The following is a 26,347-nucleotide window of genomic DNA, read 5'->3' as shown; positions in this document are numbered from 1 at the left end:
CCAAGGAAATGGAAAAACCATTTGAATGAAACAGTTTGTAAGACCCTAGAGGTCAGACAATGAAAGACAGTGACACAGGAGAGAGGGGGAACAAAAGATGAGTCCCATGATTGCCCCAGCACACTGCACTGAGAGAGTTTTTAGGTCCTGGTACAGGAAAGGAACCCAGGAGCAGGGGAATCCAGCAGACTCCCTAAGTTGAAGAGAGAGAACTGAGAGTCCAGGGGTCCAAGGCAACTAGGATTCACAGAATAAAATAACAGAGAGAAGAAATTTGCAAAAGAGAAAACCAGAGGATTTCCTTTGAGAATTCATTTTAGTACTAATTGGGGTATCTGAAAGAATTGAACTAGAGCTATCTGAAGGGATGAGAAGTAACAGCTCTGGGCACTCACACAGGAACATGAAGAGTGCCTGTTCCCACCAGCCAGGTTGGCAAAACCTCCAGATTTATGGTGCATTGTGTAAAGTGCACATCAGAGTCCTGCTTCCATAGCAGGAATTAGCCCCAGTCTGAGCACTGCTCCTGTCCCAATTAACAAATCTTAAAAGCAGGACTTGAAAGGATCAAATTGTTTCCAAGTGAATTAACTGTATCTCATAACAAATCTCAAAAAAGATTTATAGGAATTCAAATACATTCAACAACTAACAAAGTAATATTCACAAGGTCTCACATCAATCAAAAAATTAGCAGACATGCAAAGAAGCAGGAAAACTTGACTATAAAGAAGAGGTAAGTCAATCATTTGAAACTGACCTAGAACTAATACAGATGATGGGGTTGCAAGCACAGACATTCGAAATTATCAAAATCGCATTTCATGATTTCAAAAAGTTAAGGAGGAACATGGAAGACATAAAAAAGGATGCAAATTGAGCTTCTAGAGAAGAATATTACAATGTATGAAATTAAAAATTCACTGGGTAGTCTTTATGGAATACTAAAAATTGCTAAACAAGAGATTAATGAAAACAAAAACATATCAATAGAAACTATCTCAAATAAAGCACAGATAAAAAATAACTAAATGGAACACAAAACAAAGAAATACAAGGAATCCAAATTGGTAAAGAAGTTAAACTGTCATTATTTGCAGATGACATGATATTGTACATAAAAAACCCTAACGACTCCACTCCAAAACTATTAGCACTGATATCAGAATACAGCAAAGTTGCAGGATACAAAATTAACACACAGAAATCTGTAGCTTTCCTATACACTAACAATGAACTAATAGAGAAATCAGGAAAACAATTCCATTCACAATTGCATCAAAAAGAATAAAATACCTAGAAATAAACCTAACCAAGGAAGTGAAAGACCTATACCCTGAAAACTATAAGACACTCTTAAGAGAAATTAAAGAGGACACTAACAAATGGAAACTCATCCCATGCTCCTGGCTAGGAAGAATTAATATCGTCAAAATGGCCATCCTGCCAAAGCAATATACAGACTTGATGCAATCCCTATCAAATTACCAACAACATTCTTCAACGAACTGGAACAAATAGTTCAAAATATTCATAGGGAAACACCAAAGACCCCGAATAGCCAAAGCAATCCTGAGAAGGAAGAATAAAGTGGGGGGGATCTCGCTCCCCAACTTCAAGCTCTACTACAAAGCCACAGTAATCAAGACAATTTGGTACTGGCACGAAAACAGAGCCACAGACCAGTGGAACAGAATAGAGACTCCAGACATTAACCCGAACATATATGGTCAATTAATATATGATAAAGGAGCCATGGACATACACTGGGGAAATGACAGTCCCTTCAACAGATGGTGCTGGCAAAACTGGACAGCTACACATTAGAGAATGAAACTGGATCACTGTCTAACCCCATAGACAAAAGTAAATTCAAAATGGATCAAAGACCTGAATTAAGTCATAAAACCATAAAACTCCTAGAAAAAAACAAAGAAACAAAGGCAAAAATCTCTTGGACATAAATACCAGCAACGTCTTCATGAACAGATCTCCCCAGGCAAGGGAAACAAAAGCAAAAATGAACAAGTGGGACTATATCAAGCTGAAAAGCTTCTGTACAGCAAAGGACACCATCAATAGAACAAAAAGGTAACCTACAGTATGGGAGAATATACTCATAAATGACAGATCCGATAAAGGTTTGACATCCAAAATATATAAAGAGCTCACTCACCTTAACAAACAAAAAGCAAATAGTCCAATTAAAAAATGGGCAGAGGAGCTGAAATGATAGTTCTCCAAAGAAGAAATTCAGATGGCCAACAGACACATGAAAAGATGCTCCACATCGCTAATTATCAGAGAAATGTAAATCAAAACCATAATGAGAAATCACCTCACACCAGTAAGGATCGCCACCATCCAAAAGACAAACAACAACAAATGTTGGCAAGGTTGTGGAGAAAGAGGAACCCTCCTACACTGCTGGTGGGAACGTAAATTAGTTCAACCATTGTGGAAAGCAGTATGGAGGTTCCTCAAAAAGCTCAAAATAGACACACCATTTGACCCAGGAATTCCACTTCTCGGAATTTACCCTAAGAATGTAGCAGCCCAGTTTGAAAAAGACAGATGCATCCCTATGTTTACGCAGCACTATTTACAATAGCCAAGAAATGGAAGCAACCTAAGTGTCCATCAGTAGATGAATGGATAAAGAAGATGTGGTACATATACACAATGGAATATTATGCAGCCATAAGAAAAAAACAGAACCTACCATTCACAACAACATGGATGGAGCTAGAGGGTATTATGCTCAGTGAAATAAGCCAGGCAGAGAAAGACAAATATCAAATGATTTCACTCATATGTGGAGTATAAGAACAAAGAAAAACTGAAGGAACAAAAAAGCAGCAGAATCACAGAACCCAAGAATGGACTAACAGTTACCAAAGGGAAAGGAACTGGGCAGGATGGGTGGGAAGGGAGAGATATGGGCGGGAAAAAAGAAAGGGGGCATTACGATTAGCATGTATAATCGGGGGGGGCATGGGGAGGGCTGTGCAACACAGAGAAGACAAGTAGTGATTTTACAGCATCTTACTATGCTGATGGACAGTGACTGTAATGGGATGTGGGGGGGTTACTTGGTGAAGGGGGGAGCCTAGTAAACATAATGTTCTTCATGTAATTGTAGATTAATGATAACAAAATAAAAATAAAAATTAATAAGTAAATGGATTAAGTTAATTGTGGAAAATGTCAAGTGTTTCTAATATACATTAGAATATATATTATTATGTTACACATAATATATGTGTATATATTATACTATATATATCATATAATATTGTACTAACTTGTAATGTTCAAGTGATTGAGTCTCCAGAGGAGGAAGGCGGACAGAAAAAATTATTTGAAATAATAATGGCCAAATTTGTTGCAAACAAAAGACGTGTGCAAACAAAAAAATATAAACCCAATGATCCAAGAATCTTAATGAACCCCAAGACAGGAAGCAAGAAGAAAACCACATCAAGGTACATTATAATCAAACTGCTCAAAATTAGTGAAAAAGAGAACATTTCAAAAGCAGACAGCTGGTGGGGGGTTGGGGGGAAATAAAGATGTATACAGAGGAATAAAGATAGGGAGGACAGAAGATTTCTGGTCAAAAACAATGCAGGAGAGAAAACAATGAAGAAACATTTCTGAAGTACTAAAAGACTATCAGCCTAGTGTTCTATACTTGGTGAAAATATATTGCATAAAACAAAGATAAAATAAATACTTTTAAGACATAAAAAGCTAAAGGCATGTCACAGAAGACCTTCACTACAAGAAATGTTAAAGGATATCCACCAGGCAGAAATAAGCAATACCGGGTGGAAATATGGATCTACACAAAGGAATGAAGAACATCAGGAAAATATTAACTCCATGGGTAAATATGTACGATCGTTTTCTTATTATTTAAATGCCTAAGATAATCGGCTGTATAAAGAAAAATAAAAACAATGCGGTGTGTGTTTTATAACATGTAAATGTAAAATGTATGACAGCAATAGCACAAAGGTCAGGAAGGGAGAAATATAAACATAACTGTATTGTAAGGTTCTTATACTACACATGAAGTGGCATTTGAATGTCGTGTGAAGGTAGGCTGTAATAAGCTGAAGATGTACATCATAAATAATGAAACAATCACTGAAATAATAAAACATAGCTAATAGTTCAAGAAAGTTAAAATAGGATCATTTAAAAAAATTCAATAATACAAAAGGAAGCACAAACAAAATACAGAGGAAGTAGAATATACAGGACAAATAAAGAACAAACATCAATATTACAGAGATTTAAAATTAACCATATCAATAATCAAATTAAAATGTAAATGATGTAAATATTCCAATTAAAAGGCCTATATCATTAGAATAGAAAAAAAGTCAAAACCTAATTACATGCTGCTTACAAGAAATTAACTTTATATGTAAAGAGACAAATATATTAAAAAGTAAAAGGATGGAAAAGACATACCATGCTAACACTAATCAAAAGAAAGCTGCAGTGGCAATACAACAGAGGTTCCAAAGCAAAATACACTATTACCAGGAATAAATAAGGTTGTTTCATAATGATAAAGGGATCAATTCATCAGAGAAGTATAAGAATTCTAAACATTTATATACCAAATAACAAAGTTTCAAAATACATTAAGCAAAAACTGATAGAATTGCAAGAAAAAATAGAAAACCCAAAACTGAAGTTGGAAACTATAACACCCCTCTTCCAATAATTGGTAGAACCTGACAACAGAACGTAAGTAAATGGTATAGAAGTTATAACAATATAATCAACCAACCTAACCGAACTGATATTTATACAATATTTTACCCAACAGCAAAATAAACATCCTTATCAAGAACTCCTAGGGCATTTATTAAGACAGATCATACTATGGACCATAAAGTAAGTCTCAAAAAATTTTAAATGATACAAATAATGTAAAATATGTTCTCTAATCACAGTACAATTAAATCAGAACCTAGTAACAAAGATCTCTTAAAAATCCACAAATATGTGAAATCTAATAAAATACTTCCAAATAACTCATCAGTTAAAGATGAAATAAAAAGGAGGAATTAGAAAGCATTTTTAATTAAATGAAAATAATAAAAAATATGTCAAAATTTGCAAGATGCCAGTAAATAGTACCTGGGGGGAATTTTATAGCACTACACATCTATATTAGAAATGAAGAAGGGTCTCAAGTCAATGCTTCTGCTTTAAGAAACTAAAAAAATAAATGCATATTAAACACAAAGTAAACAGAAGAAAGTAAATAACATCAGAGTGGAAACCAATGAAATAGAAAAATAGAGGAAAATCAATGAAACCAAATGTCAGTTCTTTGTGAAGATTAGTAAGATCAATAAACCCCTAGCCATACTTAGAAGAAAAAGACGTACAAAATTTGTCAATATCAGGAATGAGAAGGGTTATTATATCTACAGATTCTGCAGTTTTAAAAGATTAAAAGGGTGGTTATATGCAATTTTAAGCCAGTGAATTTGTAAATGGAGATGAAATGGACATATTACCTCAAAGACATAAACTGCCAAAGCTCACTCAGAAAAAAATACAGATAACCTTAATAGCTCCATTACTATTAAGGTTATAGAATTTGTATTTTTAAGCATTCCTAGCAATAAAATTCCAAACTCAAATGGTTTTACTGGTGAATTGTATTCCCTTAAATATTTAAGGAATCACTGAAAATTTATATTATGTCACCAAAAGCATGATCCAGTAGAATGATCATGTAAACTGGAATTTACCACAATTAAAAATGTGTGCTTTCTTAAAGTTAAAAGAATGAGAAAGACAGGTCACAGACTGTGAGAAAATATATTAAAAATTATTTATCAGATAAAGATTGTATCCCAAATACATAAAGAACTCTCAAAATTCCATAATAAGAAAATAAAGAACCCAGCTCATAAACAATAAATGCAAGAGATTTAAGCATATGTTTCATCAGAGAAGATAGTCAAAGGGCAAATAAGCACATAAAAGATACAGTCAACACCATTAGTCACTAGGAAAATGTAAGTAAAACAACAATGAGATCCCACTACATTCTTTGATTAATGATTTTAAAGATAATGATTCTTTAAAAGTCTGAACCAAATGTTGTCAAGAATGGGGAGAAACTGAGGGTCTCATTCACTGCTGGTGAGAACGTATAATGGTAAAATCACTTTGAAGACAGCTTGACAGTTTCTGAAGTTAAATACAATTCAGCCATTTTATGTGAAGATATTTACTCAAAAGAAATGAAAGCAAATGTCTACAAAAAGATTTGTACATGACTGTTCATAGCAGTATTATTTGTAATGAGCAAAAACTAGGAGAATCTCAAATGTACATCAAGAAGTGACTGGATAAACAGACTGTGGTATATACATAAAATGGGCCACTTAGCAACAAGAAGGAATGGACTATTGACACCTACTGATACACCTAATATGAATGCATCTCAAAATAATTATTCTGAGTGAAAGAAGTTAGTCAAGGAGTACCTACAGCATGTATCATTTATATGATATTCTAGGAAATGTAAACTAATGTATAGTGACAGGAAGTAGTTCAGTTGTTTTGGGGAATGTGGAGAAGCAAGACTGAAGACACAAAGGGACACAAGGAAACCTTGGGGGATGATGAATATGTTTATTATCTTGATTGTGTTTCACGAATATATGTACATGTTAAAACATCAATTTGAATACTTTAAGTGTGTGTAGTTTTTAATTGTCAATTATACTTCAATAAAGCTGTTAAAAAGAATCAAGTGATAAAGCAAGCTTTGGGCTATCACCAACTCCATGCTAAGAAGAAATAAGGAAAACAATTCTCTTCACAATTACATAAAAAAGAATAAAATACCTAGGAATAAACCTAACCAAGGAGGTTAAAGAATGAACTCTGAAAACTATGAGACACTGCTGAAAGAAATTGAACACACAAATAAATGGAAATCTATCTCATGCTCATAGATAGGAGAATTAATATTGTCAAAATACCTATCCTGCCCGAAGCAATTTACAGACTCAATGCAATTCCTATCAAAATACCAATGGCATTTTTCAATGAATTAGAGCAAACAATCTTAAAATTTATATGAAACTACAAAAGACCTCGAATAGTCAAAGTAATCTTGAAAAGGAAGAACAAAACTGGAGGGATCATGTTCCCTGATTTCAAGCTATACTACAAAGCTCAAGTGATTAAAACAGTATGCACTGGCATAAGAACAGACCCAGCGATCAATGGACAGAATAGAAAGCCCAGAAATAAACCCGTGCATATATGGTCAATTAATACATGACAAAGGAGCCATGAATATACAATGGGGAATAGACAGTCACTTGAATAAATGGTGTTGGGAAAACTGGAAAGATACATGTAAAAGAATGAAACTGTAACACTGTCTTATACCATACACAGAAGTAAACTCTAAATGGATTGGAGACCTAAATGTAAGACATGAAACCATAAAACTCTTTGAAGAAAACAAAGGCAAGAATCTCATTACCATCAACATGAGAAATTTCTTTATGAATATGTCCCCACGGACAAGGGAAACAAAAGCAAAAATAAACAAGTGGGACTACATCAAATTAAAAATCTTACTCACAGCAAAGAAAACCCTTAAAAAAACTAAAAGGCAACCTACATATAGTAGAATAGATTTGTAAATGATATATCTGATAAGGGGCTAATATCCAAAATATATAAAGAACTCATAGAATTCAACACCCCAAAAAAACAAACAATCCAATTCAAAAATGGGCAGAGGACCTGAAAAGACATTTTTCCAAAGAAGACATACAGTTGGCAAACAGGCAAATGGAAAGATACTCCATATCACTAATCATGAGAAAAATGCAAATCAAAACCATAATGAGGTATCACCTCACACCAGTCAGGATAGCTTGGCAGGAGCCATGCTACTCAAGCTGTGTAACAAAGCCAGGCTGGAGGAAGACCCCCACAAAGCAGGGGCCTTCACAGCTGGCTCCCTTTATTACCCACCTTGATTTTGTTATTCTCCATTATACTATTGGCTTTGTTTTTGCTTGCATTGTTGCCAAGGGCTAAGCTAACCTTTGATAAGCAGTACAGAAAGGAGGAGAACATAAATTTCCCAGAAGCTTTTCAGGACAGTGCTCATGAAGAATGGGGCACGCAAGGGCCAGATGGCGATCTTGGCATGGAATACCAAAACCTGCAGTCAGTTAGTCAAACATTGACTACCCCATCTCCACATAAGTGGGAATGCCCCCTTTTTGCAATGCTAGTGAAATTAGTGATAAAGAGTTATAAAAGAAAATTAGAGAAATAAAGTTATGGGGGAATACTGAATGGAATAATCCTGTTTGACACTTAATCAATCTTCTCATGTTTTCTTCCTTCTGCTACTTCTATAACTTTTCTTCTTCCTTCCTAATTACAGCCCTTTACTAGAATTTGTGCCTCATTTTGGATTTACCAAGTACCATAATTCTTCCAAGTGGTAAAGATACCTCAAGACAAGTGCTGGGCATAGAAGCCATGGGGCATAAATCTGCAAAGAAGTGAAAAACTAACCTTTTTGAAGAATGTTACTTCTCTCTCACTTACCAGCTTTACATCTCCCTGTATGGTCCCGGAAGATGGCTGGTTAGCCAGAGAGGGGTACGATTCCTCAAGGGAGGAACAACCTAAGACAGGCACAGTCGCAGGGGGGCCATTAGGTGAGAAAATGGGGACCAACAGAAGTGAGGCTTAGAACCTCACCCTCCCAGTTTTGAGAGAAATCTTCTGCACCCGTAGATGTTTTGTTGCCCTTGTCTAACTTGGATAAATACCTGGTCTATAGGCACAGACCTGATCATCTACACTTGCCTTCTTACAGCACTAAATCATGCTTTCTATCTTTATATTGCAACTACCTATGATGGAATAAATATGATGAGGGGAAAAAAATGTACCCATTGCATTAAAAATATAGATGATGATACCTGCATAGCTAACTGTGGCAGTGGGTGACCTGCATTTCACCCTGAGCTAATAGACTCCATAGTCACTGCTACATGCTGCATGCTTCTGCAGTCACATGCATTACTTAGAAACCGCTTTGCATAGAAACGGGAGACACAATAGAGTACATGTTGCTAAGAAAAGTTTAGGTCAAGGAACAGAAAAAAGATCACCTGTCTAACACTTGGCTAACCATGTATAGATTAGAAAGAAACAGAAAGAAAAAAGCTTGCCTATGCTCGTTAATCAAAAGAACAAATAAAAAATAATCATATCCTTGTGCAAAATGGTATAAATAAAGATGTCATCAGCACTTTGTCAAGAGACCTCCTCCAACTGACTCCGTGTCCTGTCTCTCCGTGCACGAACTCCGTCTCATCCTTTCGGGCAACACCCCCCCTGCAGGAGCTGGACTCCAGCAATAGCTATTATCCAAAAGACAAGAAATAACAACTACTGGCAAGGATGTAGAAAAAAAAGGAACTCTTCTGCACTGCAATGTAAACTGGTCCAGCCACTATGAAAAACAATACGGAGTTTACTCAAAGAGCTAAAAATAGAAATACCATATGACCCAGCAATTCCACTTCTGGTAATTTACCAGAATAAGAAGAAAACAAAATCAGTAATTCAAAGAAGATATATGCACACCTATGTTCATTGCAGCATTATCTACAGTACCAAAGTTATGGACATAACGCAAGTGCCCATCAATAGATGAATGGATTAAGAAGTGGTACATATACACAATGGAGTCTTACTCAGCCACAAAAAAAGAAAGAAATCTTGCCCTTTGTGACACCATGGATGGACCTAGAAAGCATTATGCTAAGTGAAATAAGCCAGGCAGAGAAAGACAAATACCATATAATTTCACTTAATGTGGAATCTAAAAAACAAAACAAAAAAGACATGGACTAATAAATATGGGCAATAGACTGTTGGTTGCCATAGGGAGGAGGCTGAGGAAATGGGTGAAATAGGTGAAAGGAATAAAGAAGTACAAACTGCAAGTTGTGAAAATAAGTTAGTCATCAGAATGGAAATACAGCATATAGAATATAACCAGTAATACTGTAGTATCTTGGTACAGTAATGGGGGAACTACACGTGGCAAGCATCTATTAATGTATATAATTACTGAATCACTGTGTTGTACATCTGAAACCAGTATAATATTGTATATCAACTTTATTCCAATAGAAAAATAAATAAATAAATATGAAGAGGAAGTAAAGTTCTCTAGTAAACTCTTGTTGCCTGAGGTGTATTTCTTAAAATTACATATGAGAAGACTGCCCTGCACATAAGGACTATCAAAAAAGGTAAATTTTCATTAAATCAATATATGAAATTTTAATAAGGCTAAAATAATCTCCTCTCTTAAATATTCTCTGAACATTCCTTCCAAATTCTCTTAGCTAAACTATTCAGTGAACAGAAAGTCTCATTTCTCATCTTCCTTTGACTCACTGGGTCTGCTCTGAAGTAAAATGTGCCAGGCAAGGTGGGAACCACAGATATGCCACCTCCCAGAATAATTCACAAGTTTTAATCTGCATAGTCAAATGAGTTCTTGCTTAAAAAACAGATATAAATGGGAAAATACCTAACTGTTCCACATCAGTAAGTGTAATTTAACAATGCCGCAATCTGTCTAAAAATCTGTTAATTTAAGCACATAGGGTAGAGTCTCTGCCAGTTCCATCCTCCCTTTTTTTCTTGGACACAATGAAATATGGAAGAACCGCACTCTGAAATTCCCCCTAAATAGTAACACACTCTGTATTCATCGTCTTTCGGTTTGATTTAAGCCATAACTAAATATATATATATATATATATATATATATATTTTTTTTTTTTATATATATATTTTATATATATTTATATATAAATATAACTAAAAATCTAGTAATGATTAAAAAAAAAGTGCATCAGTTACCTGAAGTGTTAGGATATCTCCTTGGTTTAGCAGGGTAGAGGGACTGCCAAGCACTTCTGTATATACAAAGGGACACGGGCAGGAGGCATTTAAGCTAACATGTGGCTAGTCCTTCCACCTCCTACACCTACCACCGATACAGGCCCAGGAATCTCAGGAATTCAAAATAAATAGATGTCCTCTTTGGAATTCATTAGGTTATTTAGAAAGAAAAAATAATACTTCCATAAAATACTGTAATAAAATTTGCTATTCACATATTGAAGTATCTAATGACATGTTGGTAACTGTTTAATAACTGGCTTGAGGGAAAGGGAGCAATCCCTGGTTTGTAGCAGTTGCCAGTGTCTATGCTGTAAATACCCTCACCTGGCAGATTCAAGCTGATGTCCCTGAATGCAAAGTCGGGAGGAGAAGCAGCAGTGAACTCTCCTGAGCTCGAGCACGAGCTAGTGCAAGCTCCCCTCTAGAACTACCTCCTGGTGATGACAGCTCACGTCGGTCCTCTAAGAGAAATAAGTGAAGCTTCTAGGATAGACTTGTGTGTTTTAGTCTTTGTAGATGAAGTTGCAATTCTGAAGCTGTCTTTTAAATGGTTACAGTACATTTCCATCAGAAAAAAATATATATATCTTTAGGATGGAGGAAACATTACCCATCATCAAATATTTGAAATTTCTTAATATTAAGGAATTCAACAAATTTGCCTTTTCTTTAACAGGAATCTTTGGATGTTCAAACTAAATTCAAATTAAATGCTCAGTTTAAGTCCCCGAAAAAGTGAAAAGGATGGGAAACAAACGAAACACAACATTTCAATACTGGTATTAGACAAAAATTAACCTAAGGCAACTTGTTAGTAAAGGGGAAGGGTGGTTAGGATAAAGTCAAACGTTATCTCCCACCAGGGAATCTGTGTGCCCCCCTTGAAGCAGAGAAATGTGAATTTGTACTTCTGTTTGGGGGAGTGTTTTTTTGCAGTAACAGGGAAAAGTAGGGGATCAAAAGCCATCTTTTTGTAGTGCTTTCCACAAAAAGTGACTTTCTTCAAAGCTAAACTTCATTAGGAAAACTAACAGAAGGAAATAAACTTATCAAACTGGAAATTCAACAAAAGGGGAAAAAACAAGAGCAACAAGAGGTCCAGCATTTCAGCACAATCGCAGCAAAGAAATAATAAAAGGAATAACAAAAGAGCAGACATATACCCAAGTTCTGAGTCTGACTGCAGCTGGAGCACTGAGGGGTCTGTGTCCCACTGCAGGGTCCTAATAGTGCAGCACAAAGGAAAAAGAACACAGAGAATTAACGGAAGGGGAGGAAAACAAACCAAACCAAACCATGTCATTCATCAAGGCAATGGCATATACAATACATACATGGAACATCGCCCCAATTCATCCCCCCCACCCCCAGGTGCAAGGAGGACCCCATGTGTATTAAGTGACAAAAGAAAGTGGGAGCAGTCCTTTGAACATGTTTCATACTGGAAGCTACGGTTATTTTAGGGAAGGAAGCACTAAATATTCAAATTCCGCACACACCCACACCCTCTTTGTTTAGTCTGGTTTTGTACTGTACTGAAGGCTGACTTATCTGAGCATGTAAACAGCTTCATGACACCCCAGAGCCCATCCACACTTAAGAGAACCAAGCATCTCCCAAATGCAAGGGTGTCAACGGGCCCAAGCGGGAGCATCTAGGGAAGTCAGGGCAGATGGAGCATGACTGCAGGAACTGGTGAATAACTGGATCCTTGGGTCAGTTACTGCAAATACAACGCATCAGATTTTGAGGCTCAAGAGTATTTTAGTGTTTTTTACTTATATATTACACTAAGATGGTTACCAACAATATCATTTGTTTCTAAGATGCCACACATATCTAAGTCTCTTAAATACTTCAGAAAAGAGAGCAATAGTTACCAAGGCTTGCAATTTCTCTTATTATTTCTCTTTCAAAGTAAACAGGGATAAATAGCTCTTCTAAAACAGAGTGCACAAGGACCTTTCTTGGGCAGGTCCATTAAGTTCCCTGCACTAAGTAGTCACCAGTGAATCCGGCAGGAGGCTACCTGCTAGGCATCTGTAGACAGCAGGGACTTGGGAGTCAGGCATCTTGCCTCTGTGACATTCCAGCTTGGGACCCTGGGCATGTTGCTTCAGGTGGCAACCCCAGCACCCCTGTGCTTCCTCTGAGTGTGGCCCGCAGACCAGGAGCATCCTAATTTCTTGGGAGCTTGTTGGAAATGCAGAGCCTAGATCTCACCCCAGACTCACTGACTCCACATTACAGTTTAGTAAGGTCCCAGGTGGCTCATGGACGACTCAGTGTCCTTATCTGTAAAGACTTACCATGGCTTCTGAGACAATTAATGACCTGACCAACAATGAATTTCCAAACCTGTCTCTAGCTACTGTCTCCCTTCTTCACTGTGCCCTCCCTGTGCTGTGTTCTCCTTGGTGTGCTTCCTCCAAAGAGTTGTGTGGCTCATGCCTTTGCTTGGTCCGTGTCTTGGCTCACACGTCACCTGCTCAGAGAGGTGTTCCATCTTTCACCACCGTATCTCAAGCAGCACATCCTTGTCATTCTCCATTCCCTTCCCTTCCCTTCCCCTGAGTCACTTAACTTACATCTACCTAAGATTTTATTGTACACTGGCTTATTTTGTTGTTTGATCTGGACTTAAGCCCTGTAATAGCAGGGGTGGCTATATCCCTAGGTTACAGGGATATGCCTAGAATTGTGGCTGGCACACATGCTTATATAATACAACATTAGATGAATAAATGGATGCATGCATGGAAGGATGGATGACCACTCTGGTTTCCTACAGGGATTACATGCAAATATACCTATAGACCTCAAATTAATTATTTGATAAACAGTAGCTGCTTTTATTACTATCATATCCACTATCTCTACCACCACTGTTTCTTTGAGCTAACGCCCTGTCTCTGTGACAGATTCCATACCAGCTCTTCTGCAGCAGTATCAGAATGCAGTTTCCCAGCTGCCCTTGTTAGCCCTGGCTGTGCTCATATCTCTCACTGGAAGGCTCTGACCTAAGTCAATGAGAACACTAATTGGCCACTGTTTGTTAGACCACTGCTTCTCAAACTGTAATGCACATGCAGATATCTGGGAATATTGTTAAAATGCAGATTCTGACTTAGTAGGTCTGTGACATTTCTAACAGGCTGCAGGGCATACAGATGCTGCTGGCCTGACATTTTGAGCAGTACAGCCTTGAGTTATATCAGTTGTTCTCAAACTCTGATGTGGACTGGAATGACCCAGAGGGTCTACTCAAATACAGAATGCTGATCTCCAACCTCAGAAATTTGGATTCAATAGATCTAGTGTGGTGCCTGAGAATTTGTATTCTAACAAGTTCCTGGGTAATGCTCATGGCTGACCCTGAGCCACCTTCAGAGAACGACTGGGCTAGTCTATAGCCTTCATTAGTCAGCAGGTAGAAAGTGTCACTAATTTTCAAATATGTCAGCCACTAAACCTGTGATTAACTCAAGCCTGGCCTAAGGCCCAGGCCACTTTCAGACCAATTCAATCAGACTGTGTGGGGTGGGACCCAAGCATTTGTAGAATTGAAAAATCTTCAGGTGATTCTAACAGGAAGCCAGGGGTGAGAACCACTGCTTTGGATGCACTTTCTGCTCAAGGAAAGCAGCCCTTCCTGGTTCTGGACACTGATTCCTTCACCTCATTTCAAATGGTAGAAGTAATGGAATCTGTTACAGTGATGGGTATTTGATGTTCACGTAACTCTGGGGATCAAACCTTTTGTCTTTAAAGGGCATTTCTTTGGCAGTAGAGAGAACGGCAGCTGCCAGCTCTGGCGGATTATGAGAAGCATTCCCTTGTAAGGGGTGGGGTCAGCCACGTTGCCCTTAATTTGCCTGAGGTTTCTGATGGGATGACCTTTATTGACCTTCTCCACTTCTCCTGGGCAGGTCAAGAATGCAGCAGCTCTCAGGTGGTCCAGCTGTTCTGTTACTTATCTGACAGCTCATCTGAACTCACTGTAGCCTTAAGATGTAAAAATGATGATTCCATCAGAATCACTCACTTAAGAGAAATCTGCAGATTAGTAATCTGGAGTTTGCATTTACTCAGCCAGAACAACAAAGGTGGTCTATGTAACTAACCTGCAAAAGTCCTGACCCCCAGCCACCCACATGTTATTCAATAAAAGAAATCACAGTTATTGTTAGTAATGAGCAGTAGGGTAAGGAGTCAAGATAAGGACACCATCAAATGTGCTAGCTTTAATTTCATTTCATTTTTCCCTTTATTACCTGTGGGGTGCTGTGCTCAGACCTGCACAAAATGCACTTTTTCTTTGAAAAAGAACCTAAAGGCAATACATAAAATGGGCAAAGGCTATTTGTGTTTCTGAGGCTAGGCTATGAATGTGTACTAAATATTCACTGAATTCCTTCAGTGCAAACTTGCAGAAAATCTCCCTGTGGATGGCAGCACCATGGAGAGAGCCCCACCCAGCCCAGGGGTGGGATGCTGGTGTTCTGGGAGTGGCTCCACTGTGTGTCAGCCAGCGAGTCTCCTCTGTCCACAGCTAAACAGGATGCAGGCCTAGAAGCCCTTCAGGCTCTTTCTGCCTGGTATTTTAAAGCATCAGATGATTATTAAACTGCCTTTCAGCGTTCTTCTCCAACTGGTATACTTTTATTTAACCAGTTGACATAGGTCTTACTTTCCAACCACCTAATCATCAAGTTACTGAAAATAAAATGATGGTTTCCCCGAAGCTTCTGAGGAAGTTTGAAATATTGCCAGGGAATTTATTTTTAAAATGAAAGAAGTACTGAAACTGTAAGTAAATACATGTGAACATAAAATACTATCATCACAAAGTATTTTCATATAGAAGTCACATTGTTTAATATAGTAATTCATTCTAATTTTCAGTCATTTCTGGAATGGACCAATCAGTGCATGCAGGAGAGTATTTTTTATAAGAACATTCATATGCTTATTAAGTGAATATCATTAAAGGCCTACTATGTAAAATGCTATGACAGAGGATTGAAAGAATTCTTAAGGAAACTACAACTCTCATGAGGAAAAAAAGCATATATAAAAGGTTCAGTAGAATGAGGCAGAAAGTAAAACATACCCTAGAAGTGGCACCATCAGTGTGCTGTGGGATATGGGACTTGCATTTAAGATTCTTACATTTTAATAAAGTAAAGAGACATATGAATACTTATACCCAATGATATGCTGATAACACATCCAGGCACTGTTCTTTGATTTCATAGGGAAATGATCAGTAATTCCATTCACCTGGTTTTTGAAGGATGAGGTAGGATTAGGCCATAACAAACTCATTTCACCAGTGCCTAGTTTATTGGACTTAGGTGGCTGAGTTAGTTTAGTAGGTCAAACAGGACTCTGTTAATTTTAGAAGCCAATTTACCAATTTATTGTGAGGTTTTATTTTAAATGCCAGGAAGAACAACTGCACAAGCCTGACACACTCTTCTCTCCTTGAAGTCCAGCTTCCTGGCGAGCCAGAAGACCAGGCTTATTTAGAGGATTAGAGCAAGCGGAGCTGAACATTTAACTGCTCAGCTTCTACCTGCCCTACCCACTACAACGTCCCTGCCCTTCAGCAAAACAAGACATACCTGCTCACTGCTACCATAAGGCCCATTTTCCTAATTACTGGGATGACCAAAACACCTCTTCTAATTGATGCAATCTGTCTTTTACTAGGTCAACTACATTTTGTCCAGTGTTTCAGTATGAGAAACCATCCTGATTTTATTTGTTCGCTTATTTTTTAAGACTTGCATTTGTCTCCACTGAACGGTTTTAGATCACTTCTTACATCAACTCTCTGACGGTCTAAGGATGATTTCTGATCTCTTTCAAAGGGAAGCTGCTTTTTGCACAGATCCCAAGTAACCCAATACTTCCTTATCTAGCCTGCACTAAGGGGCATTGTCATGATTTTATGAGCCCACAGTTGGACTGGCAATTCTGGATGTGCCAATTAAGGTCACACTTCCCAGCTTCATTTCAAAATACTAAGTATAGAAGCGCCCCATGCCATGGAAAATATTCACTCACTTATTTGACCCTCAACATGCCAGACATTGTAGCCTCTGGCACCTCATCTAAAAAGGCCTACCATGTAATAGTTTGCAATTTGGGGGACAATTTGTTTTTCAATACTTCTTTTTTCATTTTTTATGTTGAGGTACATAAAATAAAATGCACAAGAAACTAAGAGATTTTATATTTTAAACCTACCAAATTCATCACCAACCAACTTCTTACAGAATTACCCCTTCATTGGTCCAGTTTTATTTGCTCAGTTTCAGCTTATTAGACAGAGAGAAGTGAAAATTAAAAAAGAAAGAAACAATACTTTCTGTTGAAAGTATAACTTAGGAGTGAAAGACATGATGTCTGTGTCAGGCACACCTTGCTCCCTGATGAGCAGCTGGTTTCTCCCTAGTCAGCTCTCACCAATAGCACGGGGACAGTTTCCATTCTTTTTCATCTTTATCGGAGGGTAGAAAGCCTAAAAATTCTTCCCGAGACAGTGTCTCTGCTCTTACCATTCCAGGATTTTGGTTATAAAAAAACGATGGTTGATAAATCTTTGGAAGGCAGCAGCTAAGAACCCTTCACCTGTGATGCTAACATTCATGGTGGCCAAGGCACTCTGACACGCTGCTAGTGACATTTACAATGAGCACAGTTCTCTCAGAAAGCAATATGCCAGTGTGTCAAGAATCATAAGCAGAGTTACTCTTGGACTGGTTTTACTTCCAGGGACTCAGAATACAAAAATGAAACATCACAAGCAATAATAACAACACGAATGATGGCGGTGATGGTGACAGGGGTCCTCCTAGTCATCACATCCCATGGCTAACTTTGGCAAGGCCCTTACTCTTTAAAGACAGGCACTCCCCAATCAGGGTTACTTCTCCCCACACCTCTGTACTCTAACCCTAGGTGTCCACATACCTTCTGCAAAAAGTAACCCCGAAGTCCTCATCACCACTGAGCTCCGAGTCTTACTTTCTCACATGCGTTTTAGACACATCCACCTGCACACAATGCCATTTCACTCTGTCTCATCTGTCTTTTGATTCCTTTTCCACATCCACAACCTTAGCTTAGACCTTCAAGCCTTTGTATTAGAACAATGGTTCCCCAGGCTAGCCCTCAGACCTTAAGAGCATTACAAAATTGCAGCATCCCAGGCCTCACCTCAGACCTATGGCTTAGGCAGCCATGTTTGCAATAAGCTCCCCAGTGAATCCAATAAAGCAGGTCTGGGATCCAGATAGTTCAGCTACCTCAGAAGTCATACTTGTCCCCCAGATTCTGAGCTCATTTTCTATTGCCTCTTTACCATGCATTCTACACCCCACATTCCCCTGCCCTTTTCCTTTGTTTATACCTGCCCCATCAGCTGAAATGCCCTTTCTCTCATCTCCACTTGCCCAAAGCATATGCAGTCTATTCTTTAAGGCCCAGCTCAAATGCCTACCTCTTTAAATGCATGTGATCTCTGTAAATTCATTCAGAAATAACTTGTCTCTCTATGGGACAAGAGTAGAGGAATACCTGAGCCTCTTATTTCAATTCTCTTTGCTAATCGACAATCCACTTGACCGCAGTAGTAGCCCTGTATCAGGCTTTAAGACCAAGTATGAAGATGACCTGCAGGAGGTAATGAGTACTATTATAAAGCTCGAGGGCCTCAGCATCAAGCTGAACACACTGCTAGTCCCACTCTTCTGGTTCTGAGCCTAGTAAGTGGATTTCTGCCTTGTTTCTGTGAGGAAATCCTTACCTTGTGCCTCACTCCTATAACCACTGCCAGTAGTTCCTAAGCAAAGTCCACCTTCAGGTAACTTGCCCAGCAGCCTTGAGCTACCTTGCTCTGACCCATGTCCTCATCCCTCCACTCACTCTACATCCATTCTACCCAGGTTTTTGCAAGCTGTGCATGTGCATAGTGTACATACACACACAAGTCAATAAACATTTACAACTACCCAACGTGTGTCAAAACTCTACATAGGGTAGTAATGAATCAAAATCACTTGTCCCACATGAATACAATACAAATTAACTGTAGATGATTTGGGAATAATGGTTTTGTGTTATTATTCATCTCTATGAGTACAAATATTTGAGATCTGTAATTACATAGCAACATTTCCTCAGATGGCTTCAAATTCAACCCGTGAATTTATTGGAAGCAAGCTCTTTAGAAGAATTCCTTCTCTTTATATTCCTTGCAGGTCTAACATGTATTATGTGTGCTTGTCCATAATAAATTCTCAACTATTCACTGAATGAATAGATGAATGAACAAATGAATGACATTTACTTGCCTTTACTGCAGATGCGTGTGAAGTGTGGTGGGCAAGTAGACTCCCGAATAAATAGTTTTTACTTTATTAAAAAATTTAAAGAATAGATCAGGGCTTGTCTGCCTGACTCCCTTAATTCTACCAAGCCACCTACATAGGTAACTTGGGCTGGTATGGCATGATGTCACCACACGGTCCCTGGAGAACCTTGGGGCTCACTTTCACTTTGGCGAAGAACCTATTTTTAAAATGTTAACCACAATGCTGGTTTGTGCTGAGAATAAGAGTCCAGCTATCTCTTTATTAAAAAAACCATTTTTCTAAGTGCTGTTTCCAAAAGTAATACACTGAATAATAAGGATACTTTAATATCCATCATACCACTCAATCTGTCACAGTCATTAACATGATGTCAATTAATTAAGGATGGCATTTAAATAAGGAGTTAATGTTTTACTTGCTTAGGACTCACAATGATGATGACAAGTATTTTCTGATGGCAGGAATAAAATTGGAATAGCACAGTACATACTTATATCAGGCTGTTTTTAAAAAGTCTTTTTCTTAATTTGCTGTGTGAGAATCTTCCCTCTGTTGGCTAACATCAAAGCCCTAACCTGGAGCTCCTATATGGGACTTGCTAAGCTGAACAGGAGTCCATCTGAGATGGATTTAAAAAGAAATGTAAGACTTCCCATCACAGAGCAAGGACATGTTTTCCCCAAATCTTACACTGAGGATCTGCTGTTAAGCAAGCAGTTTCTCTAGAAGAAAGCCCAACAGTCGCTTGCTGTGTTACTGTATCTAGACACATATATGTATATATACTCTCTCCTGAAGACTGTAATAAAATACCAAAAATGTTTAACTCATCAGTTAATGTGCTACATAAAGAAAGACCCCATAGTGTATATTTTATTTTAATTTCCAAAGAGACTGACTTTTAATCCGCTTTGAATCAGTGAACTGATACAAAGAAAATCTTGTCAACTTTTCTTTACATAATGATAACTTAAAAGGATTTTGTTTTTTTATATAAAACTTTAATAGTCCTATTAAATTTCCTCCAAGGTTTGCATTATTTTATTGCACTTTTGCATCTTTCCTAACACCTCCCTAATGTCTAACCTTTAGCCTCTGATTCATCAGAGCACCTTAGAAAATGGCAATGTCGAATTTCACCAAAAAAGGGTCAAAAGTCCTTTGAGGCTTGTATAATGCCAGAGAATCCTATGAAATCCAGTTGTGGATAAAGATGTAAGTCCTGAGGATTTTCTGTTGGGCATTAAGCCCATGTGGCCTCTTAGCATACTTTCCTCCCCTGGAATCACTGAGAAGAGAAACAGGTAGCCAGAAGTAGCCAGCACAGCTTGACCACAAACATACTGTTTTAATTTCCTTACTTGAGAGTTCGCTAGGCAGGAGATCAGGGAAAGGCAGAGTTTATAAACTATCTGAATTTTACCGAAGCATTCTGCCAACATGAAATGTCACGTTAACTATACGGAGACCTGCTGTTCAAACTGATCAGCAGAGGATCTGCAAACACCTATTTCTTCATCCTAAAGTCTAATCTAGAGTACATATGAGGCTGAAAGCCTGGCTGACCTATAATCCATTTCTCTTTGACTTTGTTCTGTTCAGGGCTTCAGAAGACATTTCTCCCTCTGAGGCATATAGGTCTCCTTGGGAGGGGCTTTACCTCACTACAGAAAAATCTATGGATATAAGCATTTTGGTTAATAGATGCTGATAGCCAGGAGGACAGGCATGTAATTTGAATATAATGGGATTATGTTAGGGCCAACTGGGGAAATCAGAAGGTAGTGTAGATATTAGATAAGAGGAAAATGTATGGGAATGGAAAAATAGAGATATTTGATTAGGAAAGCAAGTTCAAGGATTTGTATAGCGTGATACCATTTATCATATATAATGACATATATATTGCATGAAAGAATATATACTAGATGTTAAGAGTGCTAATCTCTGGTGGTAGAAATATAATTTTTAAATTATTTTTGTTTGCCTATATTTCCTAATTGTATAAAATACATTGATATTATTATGTTATAATAAGAGATTAATAAGAATAAAATGTGATGGGCTTCAACAACCTAATTGTTTGGAAAATAGAACTTAATGATGGTGTTAAGACCATAGATGGCCAAGGAGACAGAAATTAATTCTATTATTACCACTGTCCCCCATGCCACTTCTCACCAAAGACAAACACCAGAAATGTCCCCTCCGAACTATCTTGTTCAGGATGTCATGGGTGGAGTGTTATTATGATGACAGGAGAGTACACAGTATGTTAGCACATCGAAACACACTTTATTTCTGAGATCATTTTAAAAGTTATCATCCTTGAATCAGGTTTGGGACAGTGTGTCACCTATGCCCTGATGTCTAGGTGTACTCTATCCTAGGTTTCTGCAGGCTGGAACAGCCTCTAACTTGGTCACTGAGAAGCCTAGGGAATCTCAGCTAAACACAAGAACCGTCTTAGGGTAAAGTCCCTTGTAAGCCATCCATGAGAATGAGAAGAATAAATGTGGGCTGAATGATTATCACCTACATTCATTTCTGGTTGAATATCTGGATGTTTGGGATTAAGGCTTGGGCAACCCAGAAAGTGGTCTCCAGGGACATGAACCACTCTGTCCTGGGCAACATTTTTTTTTTTATGAGCAACGTTTTCACATAGTTACTTGGATGAAGATACAGGCATACTAATCAAATTTGAAAATGACACCAACATATTTTATGAGAAAATCTAAAAAGATCTATCCCTGTTGGAAAGATGTGACTAAATAAGAAAGTGTAAAATACAAACATAACAGCTAAAACTCACCTATACTTAATACATGCCAGACTCCTTTTCAAGTGCTTTACAAACATTAATTTATTTAAACCTAATGATAACCTTAGAGGGTAGGCCATGTATGTATCACTTAGATCAACTGTTGTTAGAAACAATGTAGGGTAGAGGTAGGGATGGTAGAAATTTGTATTGACCTGCCTAGGTTAAAACCTGGCAGGATAGCTATGTTCTGTTTGAACTTCAGAAAATGACTTATTCTTGCTGTGCCTCAGGGTTCTCGTCTGTTAAAATTAGAATAACAGTTGATTAATTCAATAAACATTTATCAAATACCTACCATCTCATACAATGTCAAATATCATTTATTCCCTGACCTTAAGGAACTTGTCATTTCCTAAGGAAGAGAGATATATTCAGCTAAACATAAGTCATTCTTAAGGGCTATAAAGTACTAAATGCTTCACTCTTATATTTAAAAGATGTAGGCTATTGTTTTGATATTAATTAATATTCTTTATCATACAGAGACAAAATATTACTGTTCCTAGTTTACTAAATTTTAAAACATGGGAATAGATGTTTCAATTTCTCAAGTGCCATTTAAGGATATACCACAATGATTATTTTTCCCTCTTTGAACTTTATTTATGCTTAACATTTTCCTATACTAAAATGTCCTTGAATTTTTGAATCAATCCTAATTAATCATAGCATAGAGTACCCTCTTAATATTGTGTTGGATTCCAGTTGCATATTTAGGATATTGTTAAATCTATGTTTATAAGTAAAACTCATCTTTCAAATGTTTTACTAATGAAATTGATTTATTTTCAAATCTAAGAGCCTGTTCTTTGCCCAATATGATTAACTGAGTAATGACTAATTGGTTCTACCAAAACTGATTAAGAAAAAGAGAAAAATAGCACAAATATAAATCGTAAATGAGAAATAGGGCATACCAACAGCAGCAGACACGGCAAATCAAATTGAGATACTTTAAGTTAAAAAATTAAATCACACTAGGTGATTGAAAATTAACTATATATTTCTACTTTCTAGTCACTTATTTTTTTTAATTTACTCAACTGATCTTAAAAATCAGTAAGTGGGATTTTTGTTACACTTGATTTATATAAAGCCCTGTTTTTATAATAAGGTATATTAAGGAGGCCAATTTGCAAATTAACCACTTACAGGGGTTTTATAAGGAATGTTTGCCAATTTGGGCTCTGTAAAGAAAATCTTAGTTTGTTCTGAAATTTTGGCAAATGAATAACAACAAAATTTATGTTCACCATTAGGCAGGACCAGATGAGTGTGCTAATCTGATTCTTAAGTTATGTTCTGAAATATTTTCATTTTTCAAAGGGTCCAAATTCCACACAAACAGGCACATTTATGACTTTAGAGTTATATTCTTGGGAATAACCAAGCTCTTTCCCCAGTCTCATGTTTTGTGCAGCATTAAAGTTAGTTGTAATTGTTTTCAAAGTTGTTTCTTCTACAGAAAAAGGCATTCCAAGTGGAAATTTAAAGACTGAAACACAACATTTTTCTGATAATTACTCTCATACCTATTTTGTGAAAGCAAAACTTACGGAAGCAAAGAATAAATTCGTGTGGATTCTCCTAAATCCAAAACAAGGGCAAGATTCACTAAGCTCTTGCTAATGCCTAGTTTTCAAGCAAACTTTGTGCTCAGTTTTTCTGAAAAATCATGATTTCCTCAATGCCAATTTTCTTGTGTTCCTATGAAACTTGCACTTAGCAAGGGATTGACTCATTGCCTTCCTGTTGCCTACTCTGGCCAGACATTCCTAGAAAAAACCAAAGCTGGTTGGAGTTCGTGTGGGGTGGGAGAGGACAGCACCACTTCCAAAGTGATTTGTTTAGTTTAAAAAAAAAATCATATAAGGAGGGGGGAAGAAATGAAGAATGATGTTTGCTGAGAAGGAATAATTGGTATCTCCACAGTGCCAACAGCACAGGTCAGCTTTCTCTAGAAAAGTTTTGAAAAGGGCCTATTGACTGTGAAGTCCGTAACAGAATGTAGTGCTGCCAACTGCACCTCTTGAAGCTAAGCATCCCTGACATGGCCCCGTCACTGCACAGGAACAGGCAGACACACTGACTTGACAGGCCAGTGGGCCCCCACAGGCATATGATTCTATTGTGTCAGCTTGTGGATAAATGGTAGATCTTAAATAACTGTGTCATTATTAGGGCTTTTTCTTTTCTCCCTCAAAGACCTTTTGAAGTGTTCAAAGCAAAAGATGAGAGATGACACGTGTTACCCCAAATCACAAAGGCGGTTTGCTAAAATAAACCAGCCTGGTGCCCACAACAACCTCCACTTCCCTTTTTCTCAAATTGAAAGCAGTGTCTCCTGGTTTCAAAAGGCCTGGTTAAAACAAAATACTCAAGTTTGAAACACACCAACAAGCAGATAGGGGTGAAATAATTCCAGTCTTACATGTTGGTTCAGAAAGCAAAAACTGAAAATAAAAAAACCCTGTAGTTCAGGCTAATACTGGACTAATGTCATTTCCATATTTTTCTCCACCAAAATTGTCTAGGCATATATGGAAATAGTGTACTTTTAGAAGGTAATGCTTATGATAATATGTTTAAGTGAAAAAAGAAAAATTCAAAATCCTATGCCTCTCCCAGGTACCATATATGGCAGCAAAAAAAGACCACAGGTAGACAGGATGGAAAATGACATCCTGTTGGTTAGAACAGCAGTACGATGAATGATTGTTTATTTAACTTGAAGCTTTGTTAAAGTATCCTATGATTCTTTTTAGATTAAGTGTCAAAGACAGAGGTCACAAATTGCAGATCCCAAGGCCAAATCTGGCCCTCACTACTTTTAACAAAGTCATTAACATTTAACATTTAGGAGATAGTTGCATAGATATGTGAATGTTTAGGTTCCCATGAAAAATTGAAAGTTGACCTCAAACACACGAGCTCAAGCAGCCTGAGCTGTGAGGAGACCATCTGGTCTTTATAAATGGGGTGTTTGCTGACCAGTTGCCACAGGCTCCCCACTCTCCACTCATTTATACCACCTGCCTAGGGTACCTGCATGTGGGAATACTGCCTGGTGAAGCCAACTAAGTTAAGAAAGTTACCATGACTCCATGCCTATGAACAAAACTTCTCCTTTCACTCTTCACATCTTTACCTTTTGGACACTCCTTCAGGGTTTAAATTAGAGAATGCCTATATCTGCTTTCCAAAGTTACATAATCTTTGAGTATACAAAGTGTAATACTAATTTGGCAATTGACTCACTAAACAGAACAGAAAACTAATGATCATAATAGTAACTAAAAAACACTTTGGAGACTGAGTTTTCAAATAAGTCAACTGCTGAGCAAATAAAATGCTTAAAAAACTAAATTTAGGATGAGAAGATTTCAGCATCCTATTCACAAAGATTCTCATGGAAACCAAAACCAAAGGACAGTAATGAGAAGCCAGATGTACATGTATTTCCAGTTGTCTTTCTTCTAGGCCTAGCCTCATGGACATGATTGTGTCTGTGACACACGGTGCTAAATCAGCCTACTCAAGGAAGGATACCATCATTTCTAGTCCTTAAATTCATTGCTTTGCCACTAACATAGCAAGCCACCATAAGCGCAAACATAAAATGACCGAGCATACATGCAGATGCGCACACATCGAGCAGTGCCCAGCACTGGGTATGGCTTTTAGGCCTTTGTGTTTTGTATCAGTGACTCAGGTATCTTACCATGACCTTTGTAAAGAGACAATTCTTACCTTGTTAATGGTCCCAGGTCGCCCGAGTCTTGGCTTCCAGCTTCACTGGGAGTGCTCACTGATTTCGAGGAGGGAGACATAGGGGTTGGGACTAAATAATGAAAATAACAGGTATCCCATGTTAAAAAATGCAGCGACTGCACTGGGGCAGAGCAGTGTCAGACAAACCAAAACAAATGGGCCCAAATTAAAGTGGTTATATGGCCAGGAGAGATTAAGATGGGAAAAGGATTTAGAAAAAAAAAGGAAAGAAAAGGAAGAAAGTCAAGTGAATTTTTCATACTTTGGAAATTAAAATTTGAAATGAATTTAGACAGAATTAACTAAGGGATTCTGAGGCCATGTCCACCCTAACAAAGTGAAACGGAGA

General features: G+C 37.6%; 1 protein-coding gene across 7 annotated transcripts in view; it reads right to left on the bottom strand.

Moving 5' to 3' along the window:
- DYNC1I1 (dynein cytoplasmic 1 intermediate chain 1) overlaps positions 1-26,347 on the bottom strand; it is a 288,492-nt gene that overhangs the window by 224,624 nt on the left and 37,521 nt on the right. For 4 of the 7 annotated variants that reach the window (XM_036894541.2, XM_036894542.2, XM_036894540.2 and 1 more), the window contains exons 4-5: positions 25,978-26,119; positions 12,180-12,239 (exon numbers count right to left, since the gene is read on the bottom strand). In XM_036894541.2, coding sequence (XP_036750436.1) covers positions 12,180-12,239; positions 25,978-26,119 — 202 coding nt within the window. The remainder of the gene's footprint in view (positions 1-12,179; positions 12,240-25,977; positions 26,120-26,347) is intronic. The other 3 variants (XM_036894543.2, XM_057504538.1, XM_036894546.2) reach the window with 3 other exon arrangements.

This window comes from Manis pentadactyla, chromosome 7, assembly GCF_030020395.1.
Source record: "Manis pentadactyla isolate mManPen7 chromosome 7, mManPen7.hap1, whole genome shotgun sequence".
Lineage (NCBI taxonomy): Eukaryota > Metazoa > Chordata > Mammalia > Pholidota > Manidae > Manis > Manis pentadactyla.
Note: the sequence above shows the minus strand (reverse complement) of the source record. Positions and strands in the feature narration are given on the sequence as shown.